Below are 27,891 nucleotides of genomic sequence, written 5' to 3'. Positions count from 1 at the left end.
AGAACTGGGTATTCCCTCTATTCAAGACCGTATAGCATTTAGCAGAGATTCTCAAACTTTCAGTTTCCATAGGCCCCTTTATGCTCATGCAGACCACCAATTTAGGTAAAACATCATCACAATTTTTAGTAATAAAAGTGTCATTCTTAAAAAAACCTTTTCATTATAAAGAAATTCAAGCATCTATGAAAGTTGAATAGTATAATGAACCTCGGTGTACCTACCACTCATCTTCAACAGTTACTGACTCCTGGACAATCTTCTTTCAACACTACTCCCATCCCCTTCCTGTCTCCTGAATTATCCTGAAATCCCAGATAGCACATCATTCCATCCATAAATATTTCAGTATATGTTTCTAAAAGATATGAGTCCTTTCTTTTAACATTACAAGACCATAATCACAACTCAAAATACTCATAAGTGTTCCTAAAAGCTATTCAATATCAAATTTCCAATTGTCTCAAAAATCTTTTTGTTGTTGTTTGAATCAGAATCCAAATGAGGCCTGAACATTCCTACCAGATAAAACATTATTTTAAAAATCACTAATCATTTCTTGCATTTGGTGCATTTTCCGTCTCACCCAAGGGTATCTGTCCTCTTTGTTCTGGTTTCTTTACTCTGTACACCCCAGTTTATTTCCTTCCTTTTTAGTTTTGCAGAGTTAAGACCTCCAGGTCACAGTTATGGGTCGCTGGGTACAGCATCTGGTGCTGATGTTGCTTTCTGATGGTCCAGATTCAGAAGGGACAGATATCTCACTGATAGTACTTTTGGTCCAATTACAAAACACATTCAAAATCCAGAATGATGCATGCCTTTACTCGGGAAACGGGTACCTCTCATCCACACAGCCTGCCCCCAGCTCTGGAAAGCATCTGCCCAACATTCCAGGTCATTCTAAACTGTGTCCAGTAATAGACGGCTTTCTTCTCTTCTCAAAGACAAGTGTCAGATACCGGGAAGAATCAAACTTAGAGCAGACTGGACCTTAGGTCGGTTTTATGAAAACAACCTGCTTTCTCAGCTATTTGTTTTCTCTTTTAAAGGACTGAGTTCATCCTTTGGACACTACAGGCCAGTGCCAGAACTGACAAGATATCTCAGACTGATCACCAGTGGATGTGCTGTGACGCACAAAGTCACGTGTCATCCAAAGATGTGGAAAGGCCCTCTGCAGGGGGGTCAGACTATTGGAAAAAGCAGTTAAAAGGATACCAAGAATTGGCCAGGCAACAGGCGATGTTGGGTAGGAACGGGTCTGATAGGAGAGAAAAGATTAGTGTGAGAAAAGGATCAGGGCTTGGATCCAAGCTGATCATGAGGAATAAATATGGAAGAGGGAGGAATCTTTAGTGACATTCAAGTTTCTAACTCCAGGGCTGGTTGTTGTTCAGTGGCTTAGTTGTGTCTGACTCTTTGCAACCCGATGGACTGCAGCACAAGGCCTCCCTGTCCATCACCAACTTCCAGAGCTTGCTCAAACTCATGTCCATTGAGCCGGTGATGCATCCAACCATCTCATTCTCTGTCATCTCCTTCTCCTCCCACCTTCAATCTTTTCCAGCATCAGGGTATTTTCCAATGAGTAGGCTCTTTGCATCAGGTGGCCAAAGTATTGGAGCTTCAGCTTCAGCATTAGGCCTTCCAAAGAATATTAAGGATTGATTTCCTTGAAGACTGACTGGGAATCATGAACAGACACACACACATACGTAGGAACCCCTTTCCAAACTGCCCATGGGCCTGGAGTACACAGAGACAGCTGATCTGAATTAGAAAACATATCTCATGGAAATTCTCTCTTTATAAAATAAACACCATGCTCAGCCCTCCTCCTGTATTACCTACCTCTGGCTTAGAACAGCTGAATCCCAATCCCTGTGTCCTTTGACCCCTGCCCACCGCAGAGGTGATGCTAACATGCAGCAGGACTAAGAAAGCTGGACCGGGCTGTTTCGGCACCAGGTTACCCGCCTGTTCAGAACTGGTAGGAGGACCCCTTAGAGCTGCCTACAGCCCGAAGCGTGGTTTGGCTCAGCCTGGATCCCCGTCGCTTGGGGTGAGAGAAGTGACCTGACCTTCAGAACTCAGCTCTCTGGCCTAAATAAGGGCTGGCAAGGAAGACCTGGCAGGGGAGCAGGAAAGAAGGGAGCCAGGTGTCCGGCACACGTGCTTCCCCTCTGGCTGCGGAAGGCGGTGGTCTCACCCTCCTGTGCATCACAGTCACGGCGGGATACTGGTCAAATGCACATGCCCGGGCCCCGCTGCCTGCATTGGTTAGAAGTCTAGGGTGTAGCCCAGGAATCTGTATTTAACGGGTCCCAGGTGACTTCCAAAGAGCTGGGGGCACACACCCACTGCCCATCCTCAACCTTGAGGGGCCCGCAGGGTCTGTGGCCCCCGCCATGGACATGTGCCAGGTGGGGGTCCCCTTTCCCCCCGGACGTGGCCCAGGAGAATCTGAAGTCAGGACTGAGCAGCCAGCAAGCAGGGTTAAAAATGATTAGGATTGCCATCTCTAGACGTGGTTAGAACTGGATAGTGGGCCACTAACCCAATGGGGACCTTCCTGGCACAGAAGTGCACCTGCCCCAGGTGTTGTGTGTATCAGACAGTGCAAGTGGGGCAGGAAGGTCCCGTGACTCACTGGCTCCTTGTTTTCAGCAGAAACGTGGCTTTCCCAGGCTGAGTGCGGAAACCCAGGGAGGAGCCTCTGGCTGTGCAGAGAACATCTGTGTCGGCGGTGGGTTTCAAAGTGCGGTTTCTGGGTCAGCACCATCAGTCTCGTTAGTTAGAAATGAAGATTCTCAGGCCCCACCCCTGACCTCTGGCTCAGACACTGGGGCTGGCCCAGGTGGGGGTGCGGGGTGCCCGAGTTACCCTGAGGCCTCAGATGGTTCTGCTAGCGCTGAGTGTCTCAGCGAAGCCTTCAGGGCTCACAGGCTTAGGAAAGGTCCCCGCTCTCCTGGCCAGTCCCTTTTCATGGGGGAGGGGGAAGCACACAGCACCCCTCCAACCCCCCCAGGCCCCCAGCTGCGGGGCAGGGGCTGAATGACACAGGATTCTGGGCAGCTGCCGCCAGCCCCGCAGGCAGCCCCCAGCCGACTCTCGGCCTTGTTTTCCCTTTCTCTCCTCCAACACTTTGGCCACCTGATGCGAAGGGCCAACTCATTGGAAAAGACGCTGATGCTGGGAAAGATGGAGGGCAGGAGAGGGGGGAGACAGAGGATGAAATGGTTGGACGGCATCACCAACTCGATGGACATGAGTTTGAGCAAACTCCGAGAGTTGGTGATGGACAGGGAAGCCTGGCGTGCTGAGGTCCACAGGGCACGAACAGTTGGACACAACTCAGCAACTGAAAACCACCACCTGGAAGGGCTTTCCCTCAGAAAGAAAAGGCACTTGGGGACCTAACCTCCAAAGCAGAGCCAGCCCCAAGGCCTGGTTCCACTGTCCCCCGCCAGATATTTGCAGGAATGGAGCTCAGAGGGGTTCGGAGCCCGTCTCCTCCCAGCCCCAGAGTGCTTTCCTCTCGGAGGAGGGGAAGCGGGTGGCTTCCTGTGCCCAGACACCCTCATGGAAGGGGTGACAAGTGTCACACCCCAAACCTCCAGAAACAGGCCAGGGCTAGTGTTTTAGTCGGCTCAGGCTGCTCTAAATGCCGCAGACCAGTCAGTGGCTTAACTAACAGGTTCTGGAGGCCCAGAAGAGAGGTTGATTCAGAGACCAAGGCCCAAGGCGAGGACTGAGCCAGTGCGGCAGGGTGAGCTCCTCTGTGCTTGCTTCTCCAGCCTCAGCTCTGGACCTCTTCCAAGCATTCTGATCAGAGATAGAGATGAATGTGCTCAAAGCGGGAGTCACAGGGATCAGGGATAATCCAGCCTCATTGTCAGGACGCATCATAGAGTCTTTAAATGTGTTTTAAGAGACTCCATAGCTTTGAAGCCAAAATTCAAGGACTTACTTGGGTTAAACTAAAAGCACAATTTTCTACTTTCTTGTCAAACAACTTTATTTGAGGCAACAACTGAAGTATAATTTAATTCAACAGGAAATATCACACTTGGAGGGAAAACAGAAGAAAAAAAAAAAAAAACCTCCTTCAATGAAAGCCAAACATTCTTTCCAAGGCACAGCACTGACATTTCCAGATTGACAGCAGGAGTTTGTTTCCATAAAACAAAATCTTGAGCCCAAAGTCTGCCTTTTGAAGCGGTTTTCCGCCTCATCTCTGTTTCTCCAGGCTCAGGGAACGATGCTCGTGGCCTTCCTCAGGGCCAGGTAGCCCGTGACCACGTCGGACGGCAGCCGTCGGATGTAGGAGAACTCTTCGACGGTGCTGAAGCGCAGCTTGCTCTGCGGGTCCGTGTAGTTGGCCTGGGTGACAAAACAGGCAGAGAGAAGGGCAGAGAGGTGTTGTTGGCAGTGAGATTCAAGTTCAAGTTCAAAATTAGCTTTCTGGCTTTTACTCAAAGTGCAATCAATGTATCTTCATCACGTCTGGCTCTGTCACCAAGAACGCCAGATCGCTCACTGTGGGAAAGACACGTTAATCTCCCCAGACTTGAGAGACGCTTCAGGGTATGGACAGGAAGGAAGGGGAATAACCACAGCAGACACCTGGGGAATCTTCTGCTTGGCACCTCAGGGCGGCAGGCAACAGTCCAGACTGCACCCGCCCCCACTCCACCTCTCCAAGGGTGCTCCTCTCCTGCTGCCCCCCGCCCCAGGCCTCTCCCAAGGCTCCCCGAAGGGCTCCCCTGCAGGCCTGGGATGGCCACCCCACCCCTGTCCACTGGAAGGGTCTGCCATCAACACCTGCACCCAGGGGCATCTTCACAACCTGCAATTCTGATCATGTCTTTTCTCATGAAATCTCTCAATGGCTCCTCTCTGTGCTCTCAGGACAAAGGCCCAAGTCCACAGCACGGCTCCTCAGACACTGCCTGGATCCCCCAACCCCACCTTCCCGAGCCTCTTCCTCAGCCACGTGTCCCCCACTTTCTGTTCCAGCTACCCTGGCTCTGACACCCTCCTTCCTGTCCTGCCCATTCGCCCTTTCCGTGCTCAGTAATCACCTCAGGGCTCAGCCCCCAAAGTCATATCATCTCGGAAGCCTTATCTGCCCCCGTAGGTAGGTCAGGACCACACCCTGGCGTTCACCTCAGCACCTCTGCCTCGGGTGGAACGCTTATCTCTGCTGCTTTTACGTTTATCATCTGCGTGACTCTGACTGAAGTCTAGGCTGTGAGGCTCCATGAGGCAAGAACCGCGAACCCAGCTGCACTGTCTCCTGGCGCCATGCAGAGCACACAGTGGGCCTACGGCGAGTGCTCATCCCACGAATGAGGCGTGAGTGGGTGAACGAACAAACGAATGACTGGGACAAGCACGGAAAAGAGTTGTTTCCGCTGACATATCAACCTTCTCTTTTGGTCTGTTCTCCCCATGTGCAAAGTGGAGAAAATACTCACTCACTGTCTACCTCAGGGCACACGGCTCCTACAGACTTTGAAACAGAAAACACGAGGGTGAGTCATCTGGAGTTCCTTTAAGAAATTAGAGAAGATGCCACTAACGTCTAGACAGATAACAGCCAATTACTCAAGTGTGGATTGTCTCTGCCAGCGCTGGTTGACTGCATGGACCCAGACCCCCAGCGATGCGATGATTTCAGGAGGGCGGGAGGCTGAAGAGAACTGAGTCATGGGTTTCTCAATCTCTAAAAAGTCTCAGTTCCACCACAAGGAGCTTCCTAAGGTGTTTAAAATCTGCATATCAGGAAACTGAGATTATTCCTAAAAAGCTAAGATTAATTAAAGCTCTATAACAAAACAAACCTTTGATCCTTTGGCTTAATCTAGTGACTGCCTCTTTGTACCACATTTCCTTCAGCAGTTCCCAGCAGAGGTGCCGGCGAGCGCATCTGGCTTTGATCATCTGGCCTCGGCGGATGAACCAGCCCTGGCCTGCCTCCCTCTCTGTGGCTGCCTCACTCCCACCACCAGGCTGTGCCGAGCTGGCCCGCCCAAGTTCAGGCCTTACTGCCAGGAAGGCTGCTGAGCCGATACCGCGGGACTCAGGGCACCGCTGCACCAACAGGAAGGTGGACATAAACTTGCACAGACCGGACCTGATCGAGGGAAGGAGGCCAGTGACCCCTCAGAGATGAACGAGCAGGGAGCTGGACTCCTGTGGTCTGTCCTCCTCTGGACTCTGTCCCTCCAGCCTGAGTGAAGCCAAAGCCCCCCTCCCCGGAGGGCAGGCAGCAAGCTGCTTTAATGGCTCCCTTGTTGCAGGGAGCCGGGCAGCGAACGTGGGCCCCCACCTCCCCCAGGGCTGAAGCGCTTTCCGCAGCCTTGTAACCGGGACTTGACACAGGTGTGTCCCTGCGGGCCTTCCGGCCAGGCCCCCACACAGGGAAACAGCCCCTCGCTGGAACAGATGGGTCAGTGTAAACACAAGCCCGGCTTTATTTTTTAATTACGTAAGTTCAATTTATACAAGTAGCAGGTGAACATATTCTCCTCTTAAAAAAAAAAAAACAGAAAGAAAAACATTGCCAATAAGACTAAAGTCTACTTTTACAACTCTAACTGCCTGCCAAGCAGGAGACTGGGTTCGATCCCTGGACTGGAAAGATCCCTAAAGAAATGGCAACCCACTCCAGTGTTCTTGCCTGGGCAATCCCATCAACAGAGGAGCCTGGGGGCTACAGTCCACGGAGTCGCCAAGAGTCAGACATGACTTAGTGGCCAAACAACAACAACAACAAGTCCTTTATCTTCCCCTGAGGAAACCACTGCTAGATGGGCACCCTTCCAGACTCTGTTTATATATACACTCTTGCACGCACACGCACATGCACACACACGCACACATACGCCAGAGAAGTGCCCAGTGACGGGGTATTGATTCTTACTTGGTAGTACCGTGCACTTACGCTGCTTTGTACCACACCTTAAAAGTTTATCCCTGTTTTTACCTATACAGCAAGCTCACAGAACAGGATGAACCCCTGACCCCTACCCCACACTGAATGCGTGCTCAGTCACTTCAGTCACGTCTGACTCTTTGTGACTCTATGCACTGTAGCCCACCAGGCTCCTCTGCCCGTGGGATTCTCCAGGCAAGAATACTGGAGTGGGTTGCCGTGCCCTCCTCCAGGGAATTTTCCCCACCCGGGGGTTGAACTCCGACTATTAAGTCTCCTGCATTGGCAGGTGCGTTCTTTATCACTAGCGCCCACCTCCGACTCCACCTCTGGTTGACCTTTATGTTGTTTTCAATGTTTTGCCTGCAATGTTTTCTCAGGAGCAGTTCTGCATGAAGCTCCTTGTACACACTATTTCTCTAGGGCACTGGCTGGAAGACAAGTTGTTACATTGTAGGCCTCTACTTTTCTGTCTCCCTCAGTCGGTTCAGTTCAGTCGCTCAGTCATGTCCGACTCTTTGCGACCCCATGAATCGCAGCACACCAGGCCTCCCTGTCCGTCACCAACTCCTGGAGTCCACTCAAACTCATGCCATCCAGCCATCTCATCCTCTGTGGTCCCCTTCTCCTCCTGCCCCCAATCCCTCCCAGCATCAGGGTCTTTTCCAATGAGTCAACTCTTCGCATGAGGTGGCCAGAGTATTGGAGTTTCAGCTTCAGCATCAGTCCTTCCAGTGAGCACCCAGGACTGATCTCCTTTGGGATGGACTGGTTGGATCTCCTTGCCTGTCTCCCTAGGTAGTGCCATGTGTTTCCCCAAGAATATGCGCCAATGTAACTCCCACCTCACAACCACCATATAGCAGGACGTCCATTTCTGTATGTTGGTGGAAAGGTATAGAACCAAATGTCTTCATTTCTCTCCTATCCAATGGGTCTTTTTTCTAACTATCAGTGAAACTGAACATCTTTTTATCCGTTTCAGTGAAACTGAACATCTGCATTTCCTCCTTGTAATTGCCTATTCATAATCTTTTAGCTGATTCTTCTATGGGATTGCTCCCTTCTCCAGGGGATCTTCCTGACCCAGGGATCAAACCTGAAATTGCAGGCAGATTCTTTACCATCTGAACCACCAGGGAAGCCCCTCAATGATTTAGTAGAGTTCTCTGTATATTCAGAATGTCTTAATTCTTACATACAGTGGGGCAGAAGGTTATGAATAACATGACAAGCCCTTTACCGATGGCATAAAGGGAACAATGCTTTTCAACAGGAACAAAATGCCTCCTAACATGTCAAAACCACTGCACTAGTAGATGAGCTGCCTGGTAACGGTGAGGATAAAGCTAAGTTCTAAGGGGCCACCCTCCACATCATAAACCATGGCTGCTACAAGCTCAGCACAAGATGGAACAGGGAGAAATTTCCACTTTGGGCCAGAACAGAATAACTGGTGCGAGACTAGCTCTCCTTCCATAAACAACTATTAAAATGGGTCAAATATACAAGGCGACTATTTTCTGGCAGGAGACAAGAGATCGCCTAAAACTACATTTCTCTCAGATGGAAGCTCCCTCAGGGGACCTTTTGGAAGAGACACATGCCCATGAGTAGGCGAAAGGAAGAGCCCACCACACACGACCCACACACTGCACTCCCTTCCCCCACCCCCACACACTTCTACTCCCCCCGTTTCTTAGGCTCATTATATTTAAGGTCTATGTTAACAAGTCTGAAGAGTATATGCTCCTCTCTGGAAGACGAGCTAAAAACATACAACTAATCCAGAGAGAAAAACTAATTTAAAAAAATCCTTCCTAGTGTAAAATGTGTATCATTAATTTAGTTTGTTACAGTGGTTGGAGTCATATAATTTCATTAAAAAGTAAAGAATTTAAGTGAGGTATATGGGCTTCAAAAAATGAAGTGTCACAGTTATGAGAAGAAGCCCACCTTCCAAATTTAATAATCATGAAAAAGCATGAAGAAGTTCTAGAAACTTCTATACTTCATCCACATTCTGAAAATAAGGAAACAGATTCTCTGGGGTACACTGAGGTTCATGGACTTGCTCAAGTCCCACTCATCAAACCACACCACTGGTTTTCAAATTGTGTCCCCTAGAAGCACCACAGGGGTCCCTGTGGTGGGGAGTGGGCAGGACAGAGGACCAGATCCACACGGGGCCACAGTGAGCAGGTGGGCTCCAGGGGATTCTGTAAAAGCTTTCATTTGGAAAAGGGATTCTGATGCTTAAAAATAAACACGAAAATCACTATCTTTACTGTAGTGCCTCTTAAGAGAAGTTTAAATATTTTAAGTACAATCATCTCTAAGATGCAGGGAATTTTTTAAACGTCAGCCAAAAAAAAATGTTTCTTTCAACTTATCCCATGTGGTTAGCAAGGAGAGGAAAGGAGAGTGATACTCAGGTCTCCTGCTTTCTGGAGCAACGCCTGTCCCAGGCTGCCCACACGGATGCCCGAGGTTGCTGCCACTGCCTTTTAGTCGCTCAGTCATGTCCAGTTCTTTGCAAACCCATGGACTGTAGCCCATCAGGCTCCTCTGTCCATGGGATTCTCCAGACGAGAATACTCGAGGTGGGGTGGCCATGTCCTCCTCTCAGGGATCTTGCTGACCCAGGGATTGAACCCATGTCTCCTGCTTGGCAAGCATATTCTTTCCCACTGAGCCACCTGGGAAGTCCCTGCCCTAGGTCGCTGCCACTCTTAAATAACTGCATAAACGTTACTGTACAAACCCATCACCTGTTTCCAGTACATGGGCTCCAGGCAGGACCAGTGTTGCTATTCAACACTGTCTAAATAGAGGGTACAGTGAAATCTCCTTTTCGGTTCAGTGTTATATGACATACAGATGTGATGATACTCACAAGAAGACCTGAAACATCAGAATACTTCTTGGCTGGTTTAAAGGATGGAGGAGCATCAATACTGAAGTCTGGAAAAAAACAAAAAGAGAAGCTAACTAAACTGGCTTTAAAGCATTCAGATCCCTTCCCCTTTTCCTCTAAAAATATTGCTTGATAATATTTCCAAACTTTCTACTTTGTGATTAAGTGCTCAGATAATTCTCTGGGGAAATAACACAGGATGCCATAAGCCAAGCACAGGCTTCAAGTACCGCTCTGCCTTGTTCCCGGGGACCCTCCACTTCAGCAGAAACACCAGAAAGCTCAACTGCCCACCAGCTGCTTTCACGGTCTCCGGCTACATGGGCTGATGGTGATGAGGTGTCAAACAACCCACTAATTGGATCCGAGCATCCGAACACCGGAATGTCCACACCCAGGCATCTGACTAGCTCATTTGTCATCGGTCTGAGTCACCCCCACAAAAGACATGCCATGGGGCAGGAGATGGAAGGAACTTTGAACCTGTACTTTCCACTAAAGTTGAGCAGAATGTATAACAGACATTCGGAAATACTGTAGTATAAAGTGTTAGCTCTGAAAAACACTGGCTCGGAGAGTAAAACAGAGCAGGCCTTTAAGCTGGTGGTGAGAAACTCTCCTAAAGCTTGGGCAACCTTTTACTTGGAAACACATTTTAAGAGTAGGTTTTTGAATAAGCAGTTTGCCTAACAGCAACACCCATGTAATCATATCTGGACCTGCTTCTCCAGATTGAAATGTTAACAGTGATATTAAAAACCACACATCCATGACAACGCCAACACACACAGATTCAACACAGAGTACAAAGCTATGAGGAAATAACACACATAATCTACCTATATTGATACCACTGTAAAATTCCTAAGCTAGAAAGTGTTTCTCCATGAACGCAAACACAATAAGATAACGTGGGTTTGTTATAAGAAGGTTCCTAGTCTGAACATTATGAACACATAGGAGGGTCTAGACAGCTCACAGTTGGGATCATTCAGTTGCCATGGCAATGCCCTTTCAGAAGCCAGGATCTGTTTCAGGTTCTTCCAGGTTCTGTTCTTCTTGCCAGCCACTGCACCACCATGGCCAGAATGCTCGAGGCACAAGCGTGGATCAGAAGAAACAAAAATCAATGAAGACGATCATTTCAGAATCTGACATTTATGCTTATTCATAACTATAATAAACCTTTCATTCAGTCAATAGTCAGTGTACCCTAAGGCTTTAAAAAAATGTATTATACCATATACCTTAATCTTACTTATAAAAAAGCACAGCCTTAGGATTTTTAAAATGCATGAGTTAGTCAGTGATGGAATAGAAATAAAGGGTTATTCTTTTAATATGCACATAGAAAATCACATCCTTTATTGGGTCTAACTTTATGGCATTCACTCGTGAATTTCTCACTACTTTAAAACAAGTTTACTACAAAGTTAGATTTAAACACATGACCACAACTCTCAATTCCCTTCTGAGGGCCAGTCTCCACCTTATAAATTACTGGAGCTCCAGGAAAACCCAAGGAAGCCTCCCTGATGACATGGCAAGCCTTCCGGAAATTTTTTTCTTTTTTGTCTTGTGAAGATGACAGAATGAAATGGAAAGAACATAAAAGTTACAGGCACTATTAATGCTATATTTTCAAAGGTAATTAGTGAAAAATAAATTGTAATGGTATGATCAGAATAATGTAATTTATCCTACCCCTCAAGAACAGAAGCAAGAGGCACCTATATCTACTTGATAGCACAAGACCTGAGATGTACTTAAAGAAACTAAGAAGGAGCATTCCTCCTTTAGTTAATTAGTGCACGCCTCATCTAAATCTCATGAAAAAAGGAAGGAGAGCAATCATCCTGGAAAAACACCCTAAAAACAGTATCACTGAATGAATCCCACAAAATCCTTGGGAACTGGGGGAGCCACAGGAAGAGCTCTCCTGGCCCCAGACCTCAAACCACAGTCCCCGGCGGAGGGCGTGGTGATGCGGACTGAAGGAGAAGGGCCACCAGCGCTGCTGGGCTGCAGACCGACCGAGTGAGTGAGATCACAGGCCGAGGCACGGTTGCTTGGTTTTTTATTTATAAAACACCTTAGATGCTTCTGGAACTCCCTGGGGCTCTGAGCGTAATCAACCCACCTGATGGTGCAGGAGACCCGGGTTCAATCGCTGGGTCGGGGGGAAACCCTTGGAGAAGGGAATGGCAACCCACTCCAGTATTCTTGCTTGGAGGATTCCACGGACAGAGGAGCCTGGTGGGCTACAATCCATGGGGTCGCAGAGAGTTGGACACGACTGATCAAGGAACACTTTCACTTTAGATGCTTACCACAAAGTTGGGATCCTTAAATGGCAGAGGTTTGGCAGCTTTCTCCATAGGTCCTGTGCTAAAATCAGAGGGCACCATCTTATTCTCACTCACACCATCCATGCTGATACCCTTCAAACAAAATAAGAATAATATGAGGTCAGTGTCCTTTAGCTGAGCTCCCTAATTCAGCTCTCAACAAGATGTAAGATGACAGCACCAGACATCCGGGAGGAGACAGGGTGCCCAGAGTCCCAGCGGGGGGTCTGCATGGGGTGGGGTCGGGGGAGAACCTGCCAGGCTGGGAGCCAAGCCTGTCCGTGCAGAGGCCACAGTGGAGGCAGCCGGGACCCCAGCTGCCAGACTTCCTGGCTCCTCTGTGTGCCAAGCACAGGTGTCCTACTACTATGAGGTGAAAAGTGAGGCTCAGGCAGACAGATTCAAGGACACACAGTGATTGCCTCTGGATTCAAATCCAGTTGGAGCCAATGCCAAAGCCCCACCATCACATCCCTGTGATATCACCCGTGGCCCTTATTCCTACTGATCTTATTAAATTGTGTCTTGAAACATTAAGACCAGAAAGATCCAGCCCCTTGAAGGGTCTCCAATCAGAGAACCCAGGCTGGTGCTGGTACGCTTCAGGGCACAATAGAATTCGGGCTTTCTGAGCGAGGAGAATAGGAGAGGAGGCAGGGGGCCTCGGGTCAGCTGGCTGCGGCAGAGTGCCCTGACAAGCAGGCTCCCGGACTTTAAAACAAAAAGCCTTTTAAGCTAAGAATCAAGAAGAGAGAAAACAAGTCAAAGCAAGAAATCACTTCTGATTTGTATTGCAATTTCCAATCTTCCCAGACTGCAATAAACTGTTTTTTAATAGATACATAATTGATATACAGTGAAACACACAGATGTTAAGTGTAGGTTTCATGAGTCTTGCCAAATGTTTCCATTTGTGTAACCCAGGCCCCTGTGGAGACAGACTATTTCCATCTTTCTCAGAAAGTTCCCTCAGGACCCCTCCTGGTCAGTATCTTCTGCTCTCATGGTCCACCACTGTTCTGAATCCCATGTTACTTTGGCCTGTTCTAGAACTTTACAAGTGGAATCCAACATCTTGTGCTGTTTGCTGTGTTTGGCTTCTTTAGCCCGGCATAAAGTTTCTGAGGTTTATCCATGTCACAACATGGACTGGTGGTTTGTTTCACAGAATTTGTATACCACTCGTAAGAATAGTATTCCCCTGCTATGGATGTACCACAGTATGTTTACCCATTTTCTTGATGATGAAATGTGGGTCTCTACCAGCCTTCAGCTTTTATAAATAAAGCTGCTGTCAACTTTCTGTACAGGCCTCTGCATGGATGTATGTCTTTATTTCTCCTGGGGAAACACCGACACGTGGGATGGTCAGGTTATACAGTAAGTACGTGTTTGACTCTATAAGAAACTGACCGGTCATGCGTGTGTAGTCGCTCAGTCCTGTCCCATTCTCTGTGACCCTTTGGACTGTAACCTGCCAGCCTCCTCTGTCCACTGGGTTTTCAGGTGAGAATACTGGAGTCAGTTGTCATTTTCCTCCTCCAGGGGATCTTCCCAACCCAGGGACAAGAAACTGGCACACCACTTCCCCAAATGGGCTGCACTCTTTCATACTCCGAGCAGCAGCATAGGAGAGTTCTGGTTGTATGTATGGATTCCACCCCTACTGGCCCCCCTAAAATAGTCTCCATGTGGGGGAAGGAGGGTGGGGAAGACAGGGACCACTCACTCTGTTGCAATAGTCCCCTGAAGGGCTCCTCCTCAGACACTTCCCAGACCCCTCTCCAGGGTCTCCCCTCCCCTGCCCCCTCCTCCCGATCCTGGGCCTCTGCACCCTCTCCTCTGCTCACCACCCCCCTGCTATCCGGACGGCCCCTCCCCTCATCTGCCCCCCCATTCACAGCTTTTCCTAACTTTTCTCCCCTTCAAGGTCTGCTCAGATGTCCACTCTCTAAGAAGTAAGATCCCTCCAATTCCTCATCCTTTCCCCACCAATTGTAGCCATAGTTCTCTCTCTTTCTTCTCCTTTCCACCCCTCCCTCCCATGGTCCTTCCTTCATCTGGCCCTTCCCTAGCTCTGGGGTTCAGAGGAAGCCTGAGGCCTGCTCCATTCTCTGCAGCACACTCAGCGACTCACTGATAGATGTAAGTTTGATGTCTGTCCCCTGTTGACAGCTGCCCAGGGCTTCCCACCACCCTTGGGTTCAGGCACAAATGCTGGCCTCCTCTCCAGCCTCCCCTCTCACTCCCCCTCCCTCCTGTATTTTGTATTTTCTGGTCCCCAAACCCATGGAGTCATTTTCTGCCAGCATAAATAGTCTTCAGTGTTTTCCATTTTTTATTTATGCTTCATAAAAATTTTCGTCGGGATTAGCTCATGTCAGTTTTAATTTTACAAGAAAGATTAGATCTAGCAATTTGTATGTAACTAACTTCTATTACCCTTGTGATTTTTCCTTCATGGTCCTAAAATTTCTGCGGGTATTAATATATGTGTCCTGGGGGACCCAATTTGATGTAGCTTTGATTTTTTCCCATCACATTTAATCAGTAACCAACATTACCTTGTGTAGTTTTGGCCAGTTGTCAATGCTATTTTGTGTTGATTATTTGTAAGAGTAATATCATAAATTGGATACATAATTAACACCTGTATTTAAGTCTTGGTTAGTCAATGAAGGGCTTCCCAGGTGGTGCGAGTGGTAAAGAACCTACCTGACAATGCAGAAGACATAGAGACCTGGGTTGGGAAGATCCCTGGAGTAGGAAATGGCAACCCACTCCAATATTCTTGCCTGGAGAATCCCATGGACAGAGGAGCCTGGTGGGCTACGGTCCACGGGGTTGCAGAGTCAGACACGACTGAAGCGACTTAGCATGCAAGTAGTCACTGGAACGATAGCAGCTTTGTGAAACAGGCAGGGAACGACAGACGGGAACAAGGAGACACAGAGGAGACAGGTGAACAGACGAGGAGATGGGCAGATTCGAGAGAAGGCACGGGCCTGGACATCTGGCTTCACCATCTGGCCCAATCTTCCGTGCCTGCATCTAACACAGCACCTAGCGCAGAGAAGCACCAAAGAATCACTGGCTGATTGATTGGAGTCTAGGAACAAGACAACGCAGCATAACTGTCAGCATCCGTTTTTGAGATGTACATGTTCAGGGGTTTGTCGTAAGGAAGCGCCTATGGATGGGAAGCAGCAGCCAAACCCAAAGAAACACAGGAAGGCTAATTCAGAAATGACTGGGTTTGGTTACCTGTGGGTGCAAGGGAACAGGGTGGAAGGAAGAGAGGAGAAAACTTCTCCGAGTATAGCTGTCTGTAACTTTGACCTTTTGAGCCATGTTAAAGTTTCACATAGAAATAGACGGACAAATCCAACAAGCATGGGGCAGCAGACAGAAAAAATGGAATGCAAACAAGAAATCAAATCAACCTGAGGTTTGAATGAATAACACAGACACACTAAAACGGAGGAAGGGAGAAATAACGTTAGTGATATGAACACAGTATTCTGAACATATAACTCAAGGTGAGAGGCAAAAAGAACCACGAACAACTGGGAGGTTTGTTTCTCCCAAGAGTACAGGTTAGTAGTTCAAAACTACTTAATATGCATTCTAAGATGAGGCAAATAAGGAATGAGGGACAGCTAGAATGAACTGTGTGCTACTGGACTGAAATCACAAGTTAGCAATATGAATTCATGGGTTTAACATATACACAGAAAGATAAACATGGAAATGGGGACTTCCCTGGTGGTCCAGTGGTTTAGAATCCACCTTCCAATGCAGGGGACATGAGTTCGATCCCTGGTCAGGGAACTAAGATCCCGCATGCCACAGAGTGACTAAGGCCATACGCCATGACTAGAGAGTCCGAGAGCTGCAATTACTGAAACCTGCGTGCTCTAGGGCCCATGCTCCGCAACAAGAGAAGCCTGCACATCGCCACCAGAGAAAGTCCACATGCTGAAATGAAGACCCAGGAGAGCTAAAATTTAAAAAAATAATAAAAAGAAATGGATACAGAGGCATGAGGGACAGTCATACACACACTCACACACATGACCCCCTACATTTCCTAATTTCTTCCATGGAGACGGCTAGAAACAATGAACATGTCAACCACAAATCAGTGCTTGCCACGGGCATTTGCCATCTGCCTCTGCACAGGATCGAACCCAGTGCTGCTGCGGCTGCACATGCCCTGAAGGGAGCTCAGGGTGGAGAACAATGAGGCCCTCTGTGCTCCAGGAAGACTGGTGGACAGCGCCTTAGATACATATTTTCAGGAACTGACTTCATGGTCCCAATCCTTGCACCTCCTCCAATCTAGAAAAGCACTAAATCCCTTCATGGTGACATCAGCTCCTCTTGACTGGAAAACCTTTTGTAAGATAAGTATTTGATTGCATGGAACTCCTCTTCACCAAAATCCTGTTTATTGGCCTTCCCCCACTACCTCTCTGGAGCAGTTTCTCAGAGCTATTTGAGGTGCTGTCTCCCGGGCTGCGGTCCTCATTTTGCCCCAGATAAAACTTAACTCACAACTCTCACATTGTGCATCTTCTCTAAGCCAACAAACAGCAGGCACACCGGTGCTCAGATCCTGGTTTCCAAATATTGTTCTACAAGAACAAGCCATCTTTGAAGAAACGGCTGATTCCAGGACTGGGGCAAGAAAGTACAGCATGAGTTTTTGGTGCAGGAAGGTAAGAAATCACTTGTTATCAGTTTGCTAGGGCTGTGTAACAAAATATTAATACCACAGACTGGGTGGTTTAAATAAGAGAAATTTAGTTTCTTAAGGTTCTAGAGTGGTGGGCTGCAGTCCATGGGGTAGCAAAGAGTCGGGCACGACTGAGTGACTAACACACACACACAAGGTTCTAGAGACTATAAGTTCAAGATCAAGATGTCAGCAGGGCTGGGTTTTCATGAGACCCATCTCTTTGATTTGCGGATGACTGTCTTCTGACTGCGTCCTCTTTCCTATGTATACACGCCCTCTTCTTATGAGGACAGCAGGCAAATCAGATTAGGGCTCCACCCTTATGACCTCATTTCACCTTAACTACTTCCGTAATGGCCCTATTTCCAAATACAGTAACTTTCTGAGGCATGCTGGGGGTTAGGCTTTTAACAAATGAATCTTGAATGAACACAGTTCAGTCCATTATGGCACTCGAAAAATGACAGAGGTAAAGTAAAAGACACACGAGTCAGTTTGAAGAGGTCCCCACTAGCCAAACCTGGACAATTTGCTCAACATCATTAGTCAATAGGGAAATATAAATCAAAACCACAATGAGATATTACTCCATACCCACCAGGATGGCTCTACTCAAAGGCATAATAACATTTGTTGGTGAGGATGTGGAGAAACTAGAACCCTCACACACTGCTCGTGAGAATCTACAAAGGTGCAGTTACTTTGAAAAACAGTCTGGTGGGTCTTCAAAAGTTAAACATAGAATTATCATATGACCTGATAATTCAGGTCCTAGGTACTTAGCTAAGAGAATTAAAAACAAATGTCTATGCAAAAACTCATACATAAATATTCATAGAAGCACTATTTATAATAGCCAAAAAGTCCAAATAACCTAAATATCCATCAACCAATGAGCACATAAACAAAATGAGGTTCATCCATATAGTGGAATATTCTACAATTGTTAAGAAGGGACGAAGTACTGATGCATGGTACAACACGGATAAACCCTGAGTATATCATGCTAACTGAAAGAAGCCAGCCACAAAAGGCCACCTATTGTATGACTGCATTTAGCTGAGGCACCTAGAGTAGTCAAATTCAGAAAGAGAGAGAGTAGGTCAGGGGCTGTCAGGAGCTGGCAGAGCAGGGGACCCGGGAGTGGCTGCTAATTCGCAGGGGTTGCTTTTGGGGGTCATGACGCCAGCGAGGAGCAGGCCAGTGGGTGTGGGCTGTCAGGACACAGGGCCTATAGGGCGGCCCATGTTAAAGGAGAGGGAGAAAAACAACTTTAAGAACTACGCGGTGAGCATCAGGTCAGACCAGAAAAGCCCAGCCAGCTGGGGCCAACTCGAGAAAAACAGGGGAAATGTGAAAGAGGTTTCCTGGGACCAGATCTACTTTAAGTTTCAACTTAACTGAGTTTTTCATAAAGAAAATGACTGCTTACCTAATGCTGTTTCCACCTGGGAGAAAATAAACAAACGGAACTGCTTAGAAGCAAAGAGGAGATACTAGAGGGCAGTGAAGAACCAGGCCCGGAGGGCTCTGCTGCTGATTCCGGAACCATCCACGGAACACGCCTGGCTCGCAGGGCACCATCCTCAGCAGATGCGTCAGCTTTTTCTTCTGGACCAGAACTGCTGGAAGCCTGCGTGCCTCTCCCCCGTGTCGGCTCTTCCCTGACTCCTAGTGTGTGCTAAGCTGCTTCGGTCCTGCCCGACTCTGTGCGACCCCACAGACTGTAGCCCGCCAGGCTTCTCTGTCCGTGGGATTCTCCAGGCAAGACTGCTGGAGTGGGATGCCACTTCTCCAGGGGTCTTCCCAACCCAAGGATCAAACCCGAGTCTCTCATATCTCCTGCGTTGGCAGCGGGGTTCGTTACCTGGGAAGCCCCCGACTCCTAAGTGGGGAGGCTCAGAGGTGCTGGGTGCACAGTGAAATCCCGGGAGGGCACACAGAACATCCCTTTGATTTGGGTTGTTTGCCCCCAGGTCCTGGGAGGCCCAGGAGGACACGGCAGGAATGCCTCGCTGGACTTGGGCTGCTGAGGAAAGGAGGTGCCTTGCGGCTCACATGGGTCGTGGGTCGGGAGGGCAGGGACCCCACCTGGGAGACGGACAGCGGCCACAGGGAGGGAGACGGTGGGAGGAGAGGATTAGGGCATCTGCGGTGGGCCGCTCCAGCAGCAGGAAGGGATTGAAGATGCTGCCTCCAGCCCCGACTCCAGAACCAACCGAGCCCTCCTGTTTGTCTGATTATCTTATCCTCACCGCTTCCCCACCCCAGGCCAGACCTCCAGCTGCTGAGGCGGGGACAGGAAAGGACACCATCCTAAGACCAACTGGGCCACCCGGGGTCGCTTCCTGCCCCTGAAACAGTGACCGCTGGCTTCCCTCTCTGAGCAGGTGCAAAAGAACACATGGCCCTGGGCCAGGGTTGGGTGCTCTGCTTTTTTTCCCCTTTAAACCCACCCTCTGTGGTACTCCACCCTCAATCTTCCCTTCCCCTGGGCTTCTGGCAAGCAGGATGCCTGGGTCTGTTAGTGACGAGATGAGAGAGACAGACCTTCTGTCCAGGGGAGGATCGAGTCTGTGAGGCGGGGCTGCGATGAATACACTTCAAAATGATGGATAGTTTCCATATGACTAGACCATTGTTAAGGCTAAGAGACTTTAAGAGCTGAACTGTTGAAGACAGGACCACCCTGCAATCAGCAAAGAAGTGACAACTGGGCTTAAGGGGTGTCCACTCTTTGCAACACAAAAAGAGCTAAAAAGACCCTGATGCTGGGAAAGATTGAGGGCAGGAGAAGGGGACGACAGAGAATGAGACGGCTGGATGGCATCACCGACTTGATGGATATGAGTTTGAGCAAGCTCTGGGAGTTGGTGATGGACACGGAAGCCTGGTGTGCTGTAGTCCATGGGGTCACAGAATCAGACACGACTGAGCGACTGAACTGGACTGAAGTCCCTAGGAAGAGAAACCCAGCCCGCCAACAAAGGAACACCTGATGGCTCCTAAGTGACTCCAGAAATCAGTCAGGCCTCAGCTCACCTGCCTGGAGGACCCAATCATCCAGCTTTGTGTCTCCAGGGCAGCTCGCAGGGTTACATCTATCTAATAGTAACCTAGATTCAAACACCTGAGCCTAGTCTACAACTGCAGGGTTACTGTAGGGTTATTACTCGAAACAGCAAAAACGTGAGATGCAATCTAACGTCCAATCAAGTCAATTAAGTAAGAGCACTTAATTCCTTGTGAAGACTATCAACATAGAGAAAGGGCCAGGAGACAATGCTAAGTGGAAAGCAGGGCCCACAATGTTATACACCAAATGCAGTTTATGAAAACTTGTACCTACACGTTCAAAACCCAAATTATCATAGTTGTGGGGAAGAAGACTGGCTGGTGTTTTATGGCCACTTTAAAAATAGAAAAAAGTGTATGACAAAACCCACTGAAATGTTGTAAAGTGATTGGCCTCCAACTAATAAAATAATATTTAAAAAAAAAAAAAAAAATAGAAAAAAGAAAACAATATGATTTTTTCAAAAGGTGAGGTAGAATGATTACTTTCTTAAACGAATAAAGCAAGTCAGCACAGTGTTCTCAAGCTGCCTCCAATGACAGAAGAGTCTACTGTCACCTGTACTCTGCACTAGCCTTCTAAAGAAGCAATTAGTGCCTCTCAACTTACATAGATATTATAACTGCTTCACCATCATAAATCAGCCTAATAGGTAACCTATTACCTAATTAGGAATCCCATTAGTCTGTAGGTCAATTAGGTTTCTCTGTAGATTTTATTAACCTGAATAGCCACTTGGAAAATATAAACTGCCCTGTGTTCATAGAGAAGGACTTGCGGACACAGAGGGAGGAGAGGGTGGGACGAAACGAGAGAGTGTCATTGACATATATATAGACTACCACGGGGCTTCCCTGGTGGCTTGGTGTTAAAGAAACTGCCAGCAATGCAAGAGACTTGGATTGGATCCCTGAGTCAGAAAGATACCCCTGGAGAAGGGAATGGCAACCCACTCCAGCATTCTTTCCCGGAGAATCCCATGGACAGAGGAGCCTGGCGGGCTACAGTCCATGGGGCCACAAAGAGTCAGACACGACTTGAGTGACTAACACACATACACACATAGACTACCATATGTAAAATAGACAGCTAGTGGGAATTTACTGTATAAAAAGGGAACTCAGCTCAGGTGCTCTGTGATGACCTGGAGGGGTGGGATGGGGGTAGGAATGGGAGGGAACCTCAAGAGGAGGAGAGGCATGTATACTTATAGCTGATTAAAAAGCATGTTAAAAAGCAGAGACATTATACTGACTCTATCATGGCATCTGGCCCCATCACTTCATGGGAAACAGATGGAGAAACAGTGGAAACAGTGTCAGACTTTATTTTGGGGGGCTCCAAAATCACCGCAGATGGTGATTGCAGCCATGAAATTAAAAGACACTTACTCCTTGGAAGGAAAGTTATGACCAGCCTAGACAGTATATTTAAAAGCAGAGACATTACTTTGCCAACAAAGGTCCATCTAGTCAAGGCTATGGTTTTTCCAGTGGTCATATATGGATGTGAGAGTTGGACAGTGAAGAAAGCTGAGTGCCGAAGAATTGATACTTTTGAAGTGTGGTGTTGGAGAAAACTCTTGAGAGTCCCTTGGATGGCAAGGGGATCCAACCAGTCTGTCCTAAAGGAGATCAGTCCTGGCTGTTCATTGGAAGGACTGATGCTGAAGCTGAAACTCCAATACTTTGGCCACCTCATGCAAAGAGTTGATTCATTAGAAAAGACCCTGATGCTGGGAAGGATTGGGGGCAGGAGGAGGAGAAGGGGATGACAGAGAATGAGATGGCTGATGGCATCACCGACTCGATGGACATGGGTTTGGGTAGACTCTGGGAGTTGGTGATGGACAGGGAGGCCTGGCATGCTGCGGTTCATGAGGTCACAAAGAGTTGGACACGACTGAGCGACTGAACTGAACTGAACCGACTCTATCACTTGTCAGCTGTGTGACCACAGAAAAGTTACTTAACTTCTCTATACTTCTGTCTTTTTATCTGTAGAATAACAGTTCTCAGAGGGCTGCTCTGAGAATTAAATGAGATAGCAATTAGAAAGTACTTAGAACAGTACCTGGTATACATAGTAAGTGCCCAATAAATATAACTATTATTATTTATCACGATTTCTTTCACTTTAGCACAGTGTATCTGTTTTTCAACCCAACTTAACACTAGTCATTTTCAAAGTATCAGGACCAAAATGGATGGGAGGTGGCACTTTCCAAATTATAATGTAAGTAATCAATAAATATATTAGTTACACTGAAAATCTAAATCCAAACAGAAGAATTGTAGTTTTGTGACAGATGTACTACTTAGCAAGCACAAACACTAATGATTTCTGCTGAACTAAAGATTCATCTTGATGAAAGAATAAAACAAAATTGTTTTAGTGCTCAAAGTAATTAATATCATTTTACACGGCTGACATAAATGATACATCTATAAATGCTTTGCTCCAAATAGGTTTAGGTCAAAAATATTCCCTTCAACTCCTGAGGATTTCTAAGCAGTAAGCCCTTTATATTTCATCCATTCATTCAATTTTACTTCAGAAAAAGCATGCACCTTCTGGAAAAGTAAAACCCACCTTAAGAATCCATCAAGTTATTTTCACTAATTTCAAAAAGCACTCTAACGTCTACGTGAGTGTCCTCTGTAAATTTTTAAATCCCATGAAAGGTTAACAGACACTGTTTTTTTTTTTTTTTGGTAACACACAAAATAGCTGAAATGACTGAAGTAGGGAAATTTAGGATACTGAAAGATCTGTAAAGTCCCTTTTAACTCAAGAACTATGATCATTTATATAGAAAAACACTCATTTCCCACTGATGACACTTTGAGCATCCTGACTCTTGGGCATAGCTCTGCCTCTGGAAGGCCTTCCCCAGTCAGACCGTCCACTCCTCAAAGGCCGCCTCTAGTCCCTCTTCTCCCCACCTCTCCTTCTCTAGTGACCACCTCCAGCTCTGAGTCTTCATCTTCCCGTGTCCCGCCACTGAGGCACCAATACCAGAAAAGACCCATAACTGACTTTGGGACGTGGTTAGAAATGATGAGATTTTCCCACTTCAGATATGTGACAGGTAGAATTCAGAGATGGCCCTTAAGATTCCAGGTCTCTGGTGTATACACACCTTGACCCCGTTTTTAGGCAAACGCTAACGTATGTACCACTGTGATGGGATCTGTGATACATTGAAGGGAAATGCAACATACATCTTATATTTGAAATAAAATTAAGGTCTCAGGTCAGCTGATCTTAAAGGAGACTATCCTGGTGGGCCTGCCCTAATCCCATATGCTCTTTAAAGCTGGGCTCAGAGTCAGAGACAAGAGAAGTCAGAGAGTTTGAGGAGTGAGAGGGATCAGACACAAAAGAGATTCTCGACAGCTGGCTTCAAAAACGGAGGAGACCATACGGCAAGGAACGGGGACGGGGACAGACAGCCAGGAGACAGCGACTTCAGTCCCTGCAGAGAACTGAATTCTGCCAACGGTCTGCATAAGGCTCAAAAAAGCCTCTCCCTCAGAGCATCCACCCAACAAACCAGCCCAGCCCGACGCTTTGATTTCAGGGAACAGGGAACCAAACCTCCCTTTTTGTGCCTGGACTCCTGACCTACAGAACCAGGAACTGATAAACAGGTGTCATCTAAGCCACAGAATTTGTGGTCATCTGTTATGATGGCAGAAGAAAACTACTTCAATATATGTAGGTCAGTCTCTCCCCCTGGAAGGATTTTTGGGAGGGCAGAGACAAGCGATAATCCACTGAAATAACTTAAGCATGCTGGAGACAGAACAGATATAAATACTTGCTGACTGAACTCAACAGAAACGTAACTGAAGGCTGAGGACAATTTAGGAAGATTCCAGGCAGCCCTCAGGGCAGCTCTGTGCTAACACCTGCATTTGCTGCGGCCCAGGGAATGAGGATGCAACATTATGTTGGTGGTGGCGATGGTGGTTTAGTCGCTCAGTCATGTCTGACTCTTTGTGACCCCATGGACTGTAGCCCACCAGGATCCTCTGTCCATAGGGATTGTCCAGGCAAGAATGCTGGAGTGGGTTGCCATACCTTCCGCCAGGGGATCTTTCCTGACCCAGGGATTGAACCCGTCTCCTGCCCTGCAGGCAGATTCTTTACCACTGAGTCATTTGGGAAACCCTAGTGCTGCATTAGAACAGGAGGAAAATCTAAGACTTCTGGAGACAGAAGACAATTTTTTTTTTCCCTTCATGAGATGCTGCGGGTGGGAGTCAGCTAACTGGCTATACACCTCATTAGTTAAACACCGTCTGGGGAGAGGTTAACAAAGAAGTCACTATTCCGGGGAATACCCTTCCCTTTCCAGCCCGAGAGTGGGCCGAGGCTGCTGAGATGGGGGAGACCCACAGAAGAACCTAGGCAGCCCTTCCCATTACTGAGAGCTCTAAGACCAGCAAGGTTGTGATGTCCACCCAGTGGGGTTACTGGAAATCCCCCCATTCTGAAGGCATTCATCCACTTTCTGAAGCTTGCTGTGGTGGTGGGAGTTGATGAGCAGTGCTACCTTGGGTCAAGACAATCATTCCTCTCAATAGGTACTGACTACATTCTTTGGTCTTGGCACATCTGGATATCAAAATGCACTGAGCACGTACTCGGAGAAAGTACTCACAATGCACATATCTGGCCGAGAACTCCGTGCGTGCTAGTGCATGCATGCTAAGTCGCTTCAGTCGTGTCCGACTCATTGCAACCCCTTTGACTGTAACCCACCAGACTCCTCTGTCCATGGGATTCTCCAGGCAAGAGAATCCACTAGAGTGGATTGCCATTTCCTCTTCCAGCCAAGAATATATAAAGAACTCTCATCCTTTAGTTCCCTGGTGGCTCAGTGGTAAAAAACCCGCCTGCCAATGCAGAAGGCTCTGGTTCCATCCCTGGGTCAGGAAGATCCCCTGGAGAAGGAAATGGGGAAACACTGTTTCAAAAACACTGTTTCAGAGAGAAATCCAAACACACACAAAAGAATATGCTCTGTAGGAAAAGAAACAGGGTTAGTCACTCAGTAAAGTCCAACTCTTTGGGACCAATGGACTGCAACTCACCAGGCTCCTCTGTCCACAGGATTCTCCAGGTAAGAATACTGAAGGGGCTTGCCATGCCCTCCTCCAGGGGTTCTTCCCAACCCAGGGATCGAACCCAGGTTTCCTGCATTGCAGCCAGATTCTTCACCATCTGAGCCACCAGGGAAGCCCTATGCTCTGTATGATTCCATTTATATTCTGCTCAAAAAGAGAAAGTCAGTCCACGGGGGGAGAGGTCAGAGTAGCAGTTACCTCCGGCTGGGAGGGAAGAGTACCAACTGGAAAGGTCACCAAGGAATATTCTGGGGCTCTTAGAAATGCTCTCTATCCTAATCTGGATGGTGGCCACATAGGTGGGTACATATGTAAAGTCACTGGTCTAAACTCTTTAAGATTTTGGCATGTCACAGTATGCAAATCATACATAAATATTTTAAAAGGAAAAATCTGCACTAGCAATTACCAACGGAGAAAACTAGAGACAGCTGATATCGTTAGACTATCCTTCCGGGTGAAGGATGCTACACCTTGTGTTGGAGAGCACAAAGGAACACACTCCATCTTTGCTCTCTCACGGCTTTAAATAAACTACAGGAGCCAAGAAAAACACTTATCTAACCAAGTTACTCTTGTGCTGCAAATGCCGTACTGGAATCGTGGAGCCCGGATCGCCCAGATGCGGTGAAGTCGTGCCAGATGCTGTGCTCAAGAGCTTTACGACCATGATCTCATTGAATCCTCATAACAACCCCATGAGGTAAGACCAAACCCACTCTGGGGCAGGGACACTAAAGGTCAAAAAAGCACTTTCCTGAGGATGAGGGAAACTATCCGTAGCAATACATCTTTATATTCCTCCACACGATTCATTAGGGCGCGCTGCACCTTACAGGCATCTGGTAAAAGTCTGAAGAATGGACCAAGGTGAGACACACGCGAACTTCTGCTTAACTGAAACTCACATTAAGGAGAAGTCCCGAGTCTCGCTCCAAACGAGACTTCGACGGGAAGAGGTGGCCCTCCGATTAAGGCAATAACAGCCTCCCCACCTCCCCTGTTCTCCTTCTGGACAATGCAACGCGGGTGCTTCTTTAATCAAACCCCACGAAGCCAAAATAAGAGGGTGAGGGAAAAAAGTTTCACTTGCACCAGAGACAGCACCTACCAAAGAGGTGTGACTGTACGGCCCCGCCCACACGAAACGCCCAACCTCGCTGAGCCCCACCCACTCGGGCCCACGCATGCGCTCTCGAGCCCCTTAACGGGCGGGGGAGGGGTGGGCTTCCGCGCACGCGCAGATTAGGCGAGTGACAGCGTACCTGCGCAAAGCCGGAGGCGGACACCTTTTTCTTCTTGCCGGCGCTGTAGCCGCCGGCGCTGCTGCCGTTGTGGGAAGGACTGGCCGGCCTCTTCTTGCTGTTCCGGGCTATCCCCGGAGTGGACGTGGTGGCTACAATGGGAATCTGGGCCGCCATTCCCACCCTGAGCCTTGCTCCTCCCCCCTCCCCACTCGGGTCCCAGTGCAGGCCTTGGAACTTCCGGCCCGCCGTTACTTCCGTCTCGATGGTTTGAAAACCCGGCCCGGACTCGGAAAGCGTGCGTTACTTCTCTCTGAGCCAGATCTAAAAGGCGGAGCTCGGAGCAGTCTCTTCCTTCCGGGCCGGACGGCGTCTGCCAGCGCAGAGTGCAGCTCCTCCCGCGCTCTGACGCCGGGCACGTGCTTGGACGTCCCCGGGGTTGGAGGATCGGACCTCCACCATCCCACGATCTGTTCTGATTAAGTGGATTTTTAAAAAGTTAATAACCACGTTGTCTCTTCTCAAGTCAGAAGACTGATCCCTTTGGTTGTCTGTAAGTATACAAGTAAGGATATTATCCGTGGACCAGTACTGCCAGGCTCCTGGCTCTTCCCTTAGTCGCAGCCTTGTTGCGCAGAAGTTTGTGTTTCATGGTGCCCAGATAAACTTGAAGGGCAGAGTGGCTCCTAACCTTGTAAGGGTCACGGACCCCACTGAGCATCCGAGCTCCCCCTCTGCACCTCCTCATGCAAGTTACAATCAAACATTAAAAAGTTGACAGATCTGCTAAAACCTATTTATAAACTTAAGTGGAACACCACCACCCCCCGCCCCCCTCAGTTACTAGCCATGTACTACTTTATATTTCTTCGAAGTTTTGTGACATAAGTTACTTGGTTTATATTTGGTAGGCTAATTTATTTGACCCCTGCTGGAACATAAGCTGTATGAGGGGAAACCAGTTATGTTTTCCTCACTTTTCTTTCCCAGGTTCACAAGTACCTTGCAAATCGTTGTTATATTATACGTATTTTTGTAATGAAGTAATTAAAAAATGAATGAACTCCTTGTAGTAACTAGTTGAAGCTTCTGTTTTCTGATACAGGAAAGGGGTATTTGTGAATCTGGATATTTGAAAGAAATAGACTGCAGAATGACTTAAAGGTGAGAGAAAGAACAGTTAGGAAACTAGTAGTAATGTTGTTGACATCTTTTCTCCCTTAGAGAAAAGAATAGCTTACCAGTGTTGAAATGGTCCCTTCTGTGCCCCAATCTCCACCCCCTCTTCACCTAAATCTAATCTTCCTTATTCCTTATTTCAGTAACTAACACCTCCAACCAGCTAGTCACCTAAGCCCAAACCTAGGTGGTGATCCTGGCCTCCTGGGTCTATTCTCTTCTCATTCTGGGTAACGACCCCCTCACTTCTGTTCCTATCCTGGTGAATCCATTGACCCTCATCTGGATCCTTGCAACACACACACCCT

General features: G+C 47.8%; 1 protein-coding gene across 2 annotated transcripts; it reads right to left on the bottom strand.

Moving 5' to 3' along the window:
* Positions 1–3,995: 3,995 nt before the first annotated feature.
* On the bottom strand, positions 3,996–26,679 carry INO80C (INO80 complex subunit C). Of its 2 annotated transcripts, none has more exons than XM_065932364.1 (5): positions 26,426–26,679; positions 12,191–12,301; positions 10,840–10,951; positions 9,840–9,907; positions 3,996–4,386 (listed from the first exon to the last, which is right to left on the bottom strand). In XM_065932364.1, exons 1-5 carry the CDS (start codon positions 26,579–26,581, stop codon positions 4,255–4,257), a joined length of 579 nt encoding a protein of 192 aa, XP_065788436.1. In that variant the 5' UTR covers positions 26,582–26,679; the 3' UTR covers positions 3,996–4,254. The 2 variants fall into 2 exon arrangements, with proteins under 2 accessions (XP_065788436.1, XP_065788437.1); XM_065932365.1 differs by lacking the exon at positions 26,426–26,679 and adding an exon at positions 26,069–26,169.
* Between the last annotated feature and the right edge of the window lie 1,212 nt (positions 26,680–27,891).

The sequence above is a fragment of the Muntiacus reevesi genome, chromosome 4 (genome assembly GCF_963930625.1).
Source record: "Muntiacus reevesi chromosome 4, mMunRee1.1, whole genome shotgun sequence".
Taxonomy (NCBI): domain Eukaryota; kingdom Metazoa; phylum Chordata; class Mammalia; order Artiodactyla; family Cervidae; genus Muntiacus; species Muntiacus reevesi.
Note: the sequence above shows the minus strand (reverse complement) of the source record. Positions and strands in the feature narration are given on the sequence as shown.